General features: G+C 44.4%; 1 protein-coding gene across 2 annotated transcripts; it reads left to right on the forward strand.

Annotated features, from left to right (window-relative positions):
* The first annotated feature begins 48 nt into the window (after positions 1–48).
* LOC135939183 (peroxidase-like) lies at positions 49–10,014 on the forward strand. 2 transcript variants are annotated; one of them, XM_065483413.1, is made up of 17 exons: positions 49–274; positions 1,649–1,798; positions 2,133–2,232; positions 2,295–2,453; positions 2,524–2,828; positions 2,883–3,046; positions 3,095–3,306; positions 3,360–3,536; positions 3,592–3,711; positions 4,267–4,483; positions 4,534–4,708; positions 4,758–4,827; positions 7,911–8,058; positions 8,713–8,890; positions 9,238–9,586; positions 9,650–9,755; positions 9,811–10,014. In XM_065483413.1, exons 1-17 carry the CDS (start codon positions 119–121, stop codon positions 9,890–9,892), a joined length of 2,868 nt encoding a protein of 955 aa, XP_065339485.1. In that variant the 5' UTR covers positions 49–118; the 3' UTR covers positions 9,893–10,014. The 2 variants fall into 2 exon arrangements, with proteins under 2 accessions (XP_065339485.1, XP_065339486.1); XM_065483414.1 differs by lacking the exon at positions 1,649–1,798.
* Positions 10,015–10,705: the final 691 nt, after the last annotated feature.

The following is a 10,705-nucleotide window of genomic DNA, read 5'->3' on the forward strand; positions in this document are numbered from 1 at the left end:
CGCTGGTGGAGGAGGGGATCCAGGTGCGACCTGCTGAGTCTTCCCCTCCCGACCTGACGGCGATCAGTCCGTCTCGAGGCGCAGGACCAGTCGCACGCGCGCCAATTCACATTCCACCATGGGTACCTGCCGGGTCGCGGCGCCCCTGCTGCTGCTGGTCATCGGCCACTGGGCCCACGGCCAGCAGATCTTCGCCAGGACCGAGCTCTACGACGAGCAACTGCTCATGCAACAATTGCAGATTGACCAGCAACAAGTTCAAGCTCAAATACAGGTAGATATTTTTATTAAATGACAAAATATTTGTGAAAAATCCTTTTTAACCTTATTTACTTAAAACATAAGGAAAATCTTTAAAGTTCATGTAGTTTGATGCTTAAATTTCTGAGAAAATCGTGTCAATTATTAACAAATTTTAATTTTTCTTGGAATTTGGCATAAAATATGAAATTAAACTGTTCCCACGCGGTCCTGATATTAGAAATAAACTGTTACTTAATTTCACAAACAATAAACTGTAAATTAACCAATTATTGTTAAAGTCAATAATGCAAAATGTTCTTAATTGCTGGCCCGCAAAGCTCTACTTTATGAAAGTTTTTTAGTATATAATTGTTGCAGCAGTCACGAAAGTTGAACTTAAATAACACTCAACCCTGATGAATTATTTTTACTGGCGCAACGTCGGCTATTTTTAGCCAGACTTTTCTTATTTTTGCAAATTGATTTTCACGAACTCTTATAATGTAGCTTTTAATGCGCTCGGGATCGACTTTTATTGCTCTTCCCACGCCACCAGAAAGAGTCTCAAAGGCAGAGGTTGTTAAATTTAGAAAAAAAACACGTAAAAATGTCTGTCATATCCATTGAAAAAGATGTAAGATGCGATTGTGGATATCTAAAAATATTATTTTTGCAGAAAGGAACATTTTTTGAAATCACTTCTCGTTGAAATAAATTCGCATTAAATTACGCCGCGCGGTGGAATAAAAATCGCAGTCAAGAGTGACACTTTTTATAGTCTATAAAAGTGGATGCGACATTGTGTCTGTTGCTTCCTACGATTTTTATTAATCCCATTCGGCGAAACCACTTTCTGAAGTAAAAGCAAAACTACTTGCGCGTCTGCGGCGAGAGAACAAAGCACCTCGCACACAGTCTGGCATTTCGCAATGATCATCTGCAATCTCGCGCGCGCGGGAGGGCAAAGTTGTAAATATTCATAAATTAGCTGCGAGCAAATTTATTGTCTAGAAAATTACTTATTCATCGTGCAAAAGCTCGAGCACGCGGTAGTTTGAGCTTTGCGCATTTTGACTGCGCACGATTATGCAGTAATAAAAATATCAGAAATAACAAACAGCCTAAGTGTGTAATAAAATTGTAGCGTGCTATTTGCATGAGTAAATTCCGCATGAAGATATATGCGAATTCAGTTGACAACTTAAATTACTCAACCTGTTTCAAGGATGCATTGGGTTTGTAGGGAAGATATTCAAATATAAAAATAATTCTAAATTGTATGGTTTCTTTAAAAATTTCCATTTTTGAAACATTTCCGTTTAAAAAAAACTTATACGATGTCACGCCACTTAACAATTTTAAGGGTTTTCAAAACTCTCTTTACAAAAGAAATGTAATTTTCCAGAATTTGCAACTGGAACGTCAGCTGGCCGTTCGCGGCTCCGCGGAGGCGGAACGACTGGATGCATTCCAGGCCGAGCTGCTGGCCCGATTGCAGGATGACGCCGTCCACTTCCAGGAACTGCAACGTCGTTTGCAACTCAGGGTGCTGCAGGTACGCAAATTGGCAAAGGTGTTGGGCTGCAGAGGAATGAAATGGAGATGACGGTTATTGGCACAAATCGCATTTGACGGGGCAAGCGAGACGGAAAATAATAGGAATCAGCCAAATGTGACAGCGGCTCGATGAATTATTTGCCAGTATTTCGCCGTTGGGTGACATAATAAAATTTTGGCTCTTTTGTGATGCCGTTATATAGTCATCACGTTTGAATTAATTTGCCAAATTTATGCATGCTATTTTGGTTTGACATGCAAACAGAATCATTAAATAAAAATATGTTATTTTCACATCAACAATTTAGGAAATCATTTTTTCGCTGTTGCAGCAATCCCCTGGTTCGCCATTCACTATCTTCCAGCGCCGGCAGACGAGTCCCAACTCGTTCCCACCCCCGCCCCCTCGGATCCAACCTGCTCGCCCAATAGGTTGGTGGTCCATTAATTTAGCGGCAAAAAAGAATTCACACGTTTTTATAAATATTTTGCAGCACCGCAGCAGCCGGCGCTTTCTGGATTTAGCCAGTTTCAGAGGCCGCAGTCTCAAGCACAGGCCCCAACGCGTCCGCCCCCTCCTTTCCAGAGCAGGCCCCCGCCACCCCCACAGCCGGTTGTTAGCCAAAATCAGCCAAATCCCCCCAGTGTTCCAGGTATTTTTTTAAATTTCAAATTTAAATTTAAAAAAATGTAAAAAGACTAATAAAAAAATCCTAAAAATAGCAGGGGCTGCCCCGCCGTGTCAAACGACGCGTGGCGAGCTCGGTCGGTGCACGCCGCTCGTCAACTGCGCCGTCTTCTACACCGACGTCCCGGAGCTGCGTCGTCAGCCGTGTCCTCTGGGGCCGCCGGGTCTGTTCGGGGTTTGCTGTCCCCCGAGGTCGGCCGTCCAGTCGTCACCTCCGGACAAGGGAGGAGTGAACGAGAATGGAGTGCTGCGCGCCCCCTCTCCCCCGAGGGTCGTCGTGCCCCCCATTACCCCCGCGCAGCTGCAAAACGCAGGCCAGAAGGGTATCGACGCTCTCAAGGTATGTTTAAAATTATAAAGAAACTAATTTTCGTATAATTTAATTTCATTTTAGGCTAGGCTCGAGTTTGTGGCGAGGCTCTTTGCATTGGGCATTAAGGTGACTCCTCAAAGCCCCGCTAAGGGGCACCAGGAGTTCTTCCAAACGGACAACGCTACCTTGAAGCAGGGTGAGAACGCGCAGACAGGAGTGGACGCTTCCGTTTCCCTCGTCCAAGAGTGAGTTGAAAGTAAAAGTTTGAATGCCCGTCTAATTTTTTCTTGCAGCCTTCAACTGACTCCAGAGCAGGGTACGTTTGCTCTTCCCGGATTCAGCCTGTTGAACACAATCATCGGGGACTCGTGTCCCCCTGAGATCTCGTGTGACGCCAGGGCAAAGTACCGTGCCGCCGACGGCTCTTGCAACAACCTAATCGACGGCCGTTGGGGCCGCAGAGGGGTCGCCCTCCAGCGCATCCTCCCACCCAAGTACGGAGACGGTAAGTTTTATTCGCCCTGAAAAAAAAACGGAAATTCACGGAATCTCCCTCAGGTGTCAACTCGCCGCGGGCGGGAAGCCGAGGAGCAGCTCTGCCAACGGCTCGCGAGGTGAGCATTCGACTGACGTCCGGAGGCGGCGGCGACACTCCCGACGACAGCCTCACGTTGCTCGTGATGCAGTGGGGACAGTTTCTGGACCACGATCTCACGCACACGCCCATCAGCAAAGGTGAGAATGACGGGAAATTATTTACGCAGAATTTGAATGTTTGTTTGATGTCAAGGCCCGACGCAGAGTGGCATCGCCTGCTGCACCAACGGCAAGATTAACGACCCCGACAAACGCCACCCTGACTGCTTCCCCATCGGCCTCCCCTCTAGGGATCCCGTTTTCGGGCCTATTGGTTCGTTTTTTTATGTACCTCCCCGGAATATCACTTCTAGATTCCTGAGGGGTTAAAGTTGGTTTTAGGCAGCTGAATAACACGGTCAAATATTCGGTTACAACGTCAAAACCGTTACTTTGGTGGTTTTTTGTCAGAGAAAGAACCACAAGAACGCTGGCGAACAATCAGAGATGGGAGCTGTTTTCTGATTGGTCGTACCGCTGGCCCAAGATAGTCAGCGATAGTCAGCACAAATGAGTGATAAGATTGGCTGCTGGCTACTTGTGTTGGCTGTCGCTGTGGCGCTGCCGTCTCGGTCTTATGCCAGCGCTACGACTAATCAGAAAACCGCCCTCCCTTCTCTGATTTTGGTCGCCGGCGTTCTTGTGGCTATAGATTCAGACCAAAAACCGCCAAAGGAACAGTTTTAACGTTTCCTACGAGTTTTGGCACGTCGTATCAAACTGTTGACTAAGTGATACGGTTGCCTAACCGAATTCATCGCTCAGGAATCAATTAACACCGTCAAAAATGAAATTCCAGTGCAATTTTATTAAATAATTAACCCCGCAGGTGAACAGTGCATGGAGTTCGTGCGTTCACTTCCCGCCCCTAGGCCGCAGTGCAACTTCGGTCCTCGAGAGCAAATGAACCAGATCACCGGCTACATGGACGGTTCAAACGTCTACGGCTCGAACCAGGAACAGCAGAACGCGCTTAGACTGTTCCAAGGGGGCTTCCTCCGCGCCCAGCAGACCAGAAGATCCACTCTTCTCCTTCCGGACAACAGGTACGAATTGAAATACATATCTTCACTGATAATAAACCTTTTGTTTCCAGGAATGACTGTCTGGACAGCAGCAGCCAGCTCGCGTGTTTCCGGGCAGGCGACGGCCGCGTGAACGAGCAGCCGCAGCTGACGGTGACGCACACAGTGTGGATGCGGGAGCACAACAGGTTAGCCGCCGCCCTCGGCGAGCTCAACCCCAAATGGAGTGACGAAGCCATTTTCCAGGTTGGCGAATGTTCAATAAAAAATTGCTAAAAATAAAACTGTCAAACAGGAAACGAGGAGGCTGGTTGTGGCGCAGATGCAGCACATCACCTACAACGAGTGGCTGCCCATCATCCTTGGTAAGAGTTTTCCTCATTTTGCAACTAGGAGGGAGAATAAACAACGTTATTTTCCTTGCTCTCCAAATAAAGAGCGCAAAGAGAAACAACATCTCACAAAGCCGGAGCGCCTGCAGATGGACGAATGTAGGCAGCCCGCGCGTTTGCCGCGCCGGCGGGGTTGCATAAATTAACAATCCGCAGGCGTTCGTTCCGCGAGATTTCACTTGAGATATAATAATTGGATTTCAGATTTTACACGCGTTTTATTGACCGAGTTTGTAACGACAACCGAGCAATTAAGAGGATGGTTAGCCCGGGTTTCACTAGGCAGCTATTCATAGATGAAATTGGGCTTGTTTATTGATTATCTGCCTTCGCCAGATAAGGGAAGCAATTTTCTCTGCTTCACTGCCTCCAGCAAATTTTGATTTTTTGTATCTCTCGTCGATAGGGACATTGATTTGTAATCGAAAAGTAGAATTACTAAGGCTGCGAATATGAAACGGATATCTATTTTTTATGACAAGGAAACTCTTAGGCCGGTGGGTTCGTTGATTTTGATGATGGTGTTGCCCTAGTGGACCTAATTGTAAAGGTCAGAATTCCTAAAATTGATTACTTTAGAGGCCAAATTTTTAAAAAGTTGATTTTTTCAAGGAATTGGAGCTATAGTAAAGATAAATTGATAAATAACGTTTCTAAAATTATATACATTAAACGTGTCCAACAACTTTGCAACGTTGCCAAATTCGTAGTTCAAAGGTCATTAAAATTTGCCCTGAGATTTCAAGAAATTCCTGCATATTGAAGGGAAAAATAATTTTAAAATAGCCAAAATGTGTCTCTTTTAATGAGAAAAAAACAAATTTAAAAAACGGTGCAACTGTTTTATCGTATTTTTTTAGATGTTCAATTTTTGAAAACCGTGTTTTTTTGCTCCAAATATTGGACTCTGATTGCAATATATATTAGTTTCACGCATTTTCGGTCAGATTTTGTAACTGACAGATTCCTTTTAAATAATTGAGTGTTTTTAAGGGGGTTGAAATCAGCTCTCATCCCCAGGGGGTGAGTTTTGGTTATCATTGATGTCGTTCCCTATGTTTTCCGTCCCGAAAAAATCTGAAGTCAATTTTACGTTAAACTTGCATCCTTCAGCTCTACATGACCAATCTGAAGCTGTTGGAGTACTTCTGGCTGCACTCGACTTAATTTTTCCAACTCGTGGAGACAAAATTGACAAAATCTGGCAGTCGGCTCAGAGATTTTTTAATTTAATGAGCCATTAGCCAATTTCCTGGCTAGGGAATTTTAAATAAATTAAAACCTCTTACACACAAAAACTGTCTAAAAACGCGTCATATTCACAGCCCTAGGAATTATTAAGATTTTCCGAGCCAAATCTTATTTCTTGTGCTCCAGAGTGTGCATAAAGAACTCAAAAAGCAATTTCCCGTTCCTTTTCATAAGGAAGGTCACAATGCAAAAAAGGAAGTCCTCAAAGCCACGAGCGAGACGCATGATTTATTTTGCGGCCGATGGAACTCGGACCAATTTAAATGGAAACCGGTGGTCAGATAAGTGTATAGGCGGAGTGGAGCAGACAAATCGTTTTTTCGGGCCGATTCCGGCGCACGCAGGGTGCTTTTGCACTCAGAAAAGCAATCGCGCGCGGTATCTCGCGTCAAAGTGCGCTTGGTTGCGAATTACAAATCGCCTTTAGACGGGGAAAAAGCGCCGACCATCCATCCATCCATCGCAACGCCCGATACAGAGCTCACTCATGCCTGAATAAAAACCAACCCGTTTGCTATTATTTATCATTTTGCTTTTCGAGGCAGCCTGTTGGACCCATTTTTCTCTTATTTGCAAGTTTATTGTGCCTCCGCGTCGTCGCCCTTATCGCCCCTCTTCCGCTCCGTAACGCAGGCCCGCCTGACAGTCCGCCTGCACACTTTATTTTAGCTCCTCAGGGAGAAAATCCCGTTGTTGCGGCCACTCCAAACCTTACCGAACAAGGGGAACCCTCCTTGTGCAAAATTAATAAGCTCCAACTCCAAGCACAACCGCAAATCCGGGAAATTTAAATGTAAAACCGAATTTCACACGGGGAAAGGCTTAAATTCGTAACAAATAAAACGTTTCACATGCTCTCCCAGTCCCTGGAGATAAATTCAACCACAAACAATAATTTAAATAATGCAAAAACTCTATATTTTGTATTTAAATTTTTTATTAGCATTGCTGACAATGAGGTCAACAGAAACGTGCTTTTTTATTATTTTCTGATGAAATGATGGCGCCCGTCGCCGAGATTGGCCGTGCGGGCGGAAGAAGCGAAAAAACCCAGTGCGGCAATTTGGGAGCGAGCAAGCGAGTGGGCATGCAACCGGCGCAACACAAACAGCTCTCGAGCGCAAACGGAGCGTGAACGATTGCGGCGGCGGCCGCGTTTTGATTGTGTTATTTGACTTTTGAGGGCACTTATCATGCCCGGCAAGGAAACAAGGGGAACGCGCGTGCAATTAGTTGCTCCTCTGTTTATTCCTCGTACAGCTGTCAGCTTTATTAGTTTATTTTCTTCCCTTTTTTAGGGGATCTATTTCTTTTTTAGTTCTGAGGGCAGGATTCTACGTTCTATCTTATTGGACTCGTCTGTATGAGTCTAGACGTTAAAATCTAGACCAACGTTTTCACAAAAAAATAGTTTTTACAAAAAAATCAAAACAAAATTGTATTTTTTGTATTATTTATGAAATTCGTTCTTACGCCCAAGTCTCAGCTTCTAAGCATTTGATTTACAAAATCTGCACACTGTTTGACTCGTCATAATTTCCACTAGATAGCTGAAGTAATAAAAGGCTATTAACTCCTTTTCAACCCCATCAAAATAGAAAAAATGCACTTTTCGCAGGTTAAAGTCAAATGACATGACTAATTGAGCGTGTTAATAGAGTTTCTTTTTAAGAACATGCGGAAAATGAATTTATAGGAGGTTGATTCGTCTATAAATAAATTATTTTTATTGAAAGTAAGAAAATAAAAATAAGAAAAGGGCGTGTCTGATTTTTTCAGTAATTAATTATTATATTTTTCTGCAGGACGCGAGCGGATGGAGCAACTGAGACTGCTGCCTCGCGAGGAAGGCGCCTCTCGTTTGTACGACGACACTCTCAATGCTGGCATCACAAATGTCTTCGCCACGGCTGCTTTCCGCTTCGGACACTCGCTCATCAGAGACTCGATACAGTAAGAAAAATAAATTAATTCTGGACATTTTCAAGCTCGATTTGCACACGAGGCAGTATATTGACATCACTTTCCATCATTGTCATATCCCTTCCGGTATACAAACAGGCGTGGCGGGCATGATTTCGCGTTGGAATCGATCTCGGCCGCTTTTTCTGAGCGACACGAAAAAGTGACTTTGGCTGGCGTGTGTATCGTATTTCACATCCGAGATGAATTGACACTGCCGAACGCGTCCATTTATTTATCAGCCTGTGAAACGCGCCGATGCTTTTGCATATTTTTCATTCTTGCCTTTCTCGTGAGTGGTGTCAGTCTGCCGCCTCCGCCACCGCCGCCTCCACGCCCCTTGTAGAAGCGACGAAATCCTCGACTCGAGTTGTTTCAGCGCGAATGTGATTTTCTGCTCGGCGGGAGTTTAAAGCTCCGCTCGGTGGAATTAAACGGAACCGGCCAGACAATTTGCCACTCTGCATTCGTTACACTTCTCTCTCGCTTTCTCTTTCTGCCTCGATCCAATTTCCAGCTCTGCGCTTTATTACATTTTTGCAAATCCGGCAGCGAAATATGAGACGCGCGTTTTAAAACGCGCTTGCTTTTTCATTTCAACTCGAATTCGTTGCGCAAAATTGCCATTTTACACAATTTCCGCAGACTGTTCAGCCAATTTGGAACCATAAAGGAGGAGCTGCTGCTGCACCGAAACCAATTTTCGCCGTTCGCCCTGTACAAGGAAGGCGCCTTCGATGATCTGCTTCGCGGACTCCTCACGCAGACCTGTCAACGCTTCGACCGCTTCTTCTCCCGTGAAGTTACTGATAAGCTTTTCCAGGTTCGTATACACTGCAGATTTTTGTGTTTATAAGGGGAGAACAAAAATATTTGGTTTGTTGGAATGTTTATAACTCCCTTCTTAGTGAATTATTCCAGTTGTGATCAATTTAATAAGCTTGTCTACGAAAAGTCGTGATGTTTAAAATTAATTTACGTTCAGAGTTAGGCTATTTGTTAATTTAAAATTTCAATTTTTTTAATAAAATATCGTCCAGCCAGCCTATTTCTCTGTCAATATGCTCTAAATTTAACTATTTCTTATAACTTAGTGAGCATATGTGTATATTTCCTGTCTAAATCCATGATTTATAATTTCGTTTGTAAAAAATCCAATCGAATTTTCAGGGATCGTTGCCGTTCGGTCTTGACCTGGTGGCCCTGAACATCCAGAGAGGTCGTGACCACGGCCTTCCGCAGTACAACGAGTGGCGGACAGTGTGCGGGCTGAACAAGGCGGAGGAGTGGCGCGACCTGGTGCCGCAGATGGAGCCACAGGCGATCGCAGCCCTTCAGGACGTGTACGCCGACGTCGACGAGGTCGATCTCTTCCCCGCCCTGGTGGCCGAGCGTCCTTTGAAGGGCGCCCTCGTCGGGCCAACCCTCGCGTGCATCCTCGGAGATCAGTTCGTGCGGCTGCGCAGGGGCGACCGCTTTTTCTACGAAGAATCCGGACAGACTGGATCCTTCACGCCAGGTTCGGAATTTGATTAAAAACATTATTGACTATAGAGACTAACGAAAAAATTCTTTCCCGCAGAGCAACTCGCAGAGATCAAGAAAACGAGCCTGGCACGAATTCTGTGCGACAACTCCGACGACATGGTGCGTCTGCAGCCGCTTGTCTTCTTCAAATCCTCCTTTGCGTGAGTCTCTTGGCGAAAAATCTGAATTTAAATTGGTAAACAAATTGATTTCCAGGAACCAGAGGGTTGATTGCACGAGCGACGCGATCCCGCGACTCAATCTGGCCGCGTGGGCCAACGAGCCGGTGCCTGTGTGAAAACAAAATCAAAAGGCAGCCATATATTTGATTAAATAACCCAACTGTGTTTTAATGCTCTCTAGACTAGGGTAGAGACTGAGTGGAATGTGACGGCAATAAAAAAGCTTTTTTGATTGCAACGAGAGGATATTTTACTGTTTGCTTTTCGACGCAAAAAACAACGGGCACATATACGGCGAATTGACTCTTCCATTCGTTTGATGTCGCACAAACAGCGCTACAATTAGTCCAAATTAAAGAGCTTTCCCAGCGGTTAGTTGGCACACAGTTTGAATTTGAGCACTCGTCCAGAAATGCACATTTCTGCGTTCAGTGAAAATAAGAATTGAATGGACAGCACACTATACAATAAACACGAAATTGAAACAGCACCGGTTTTTTTTAACATTTTGTAAAGGACAGGGCGCAGCCACCAGGCGACTCACCCTGTACCGAATAATATGAACTAAGATACTTCTCAATATTTATAATTGAACACCTTTTACTGTAGTGACTGACTTACAAGGGGCACTGGTTCTGTTCGAACATTCCAGTAAATTCAGTTTGTGGAATACCTAGAAAATGTTGTGCCTGAAAAATATTATCAATTGGCAGTACAAGGGATGCTCAAAATTATTTCTTTGTGACGAAAATAATTTTTAAGGTCACCAATAATTAAATATTTTTTTTAATTTAAGGGTAGTACAAAAAATATCGCCAATTGTAGTTTGAAATTTTTTCAATGGTGATATTTTATGTTTTTGAGATATTTTAGATCAAAGGTAAAATATGGAGCTTTGGGTCAAAGTCGAAATATCAAGTGCATGCTGG

Source organism: Cloeon dipterum, chromosome 3 (assembly GCF_949628265.1).
Source record: "Cloeon dipterum chromosome 3, ieCloDipt1.1, whole genome shotgun sequence".
Classification (NCBI taxonomy): domain Eukaryota; kingdom Metazoa; phylum Arthropoda; class Insecta; order Ephemeroptera; family Baetidae; genus Cloeon; species Cloeon dipterum.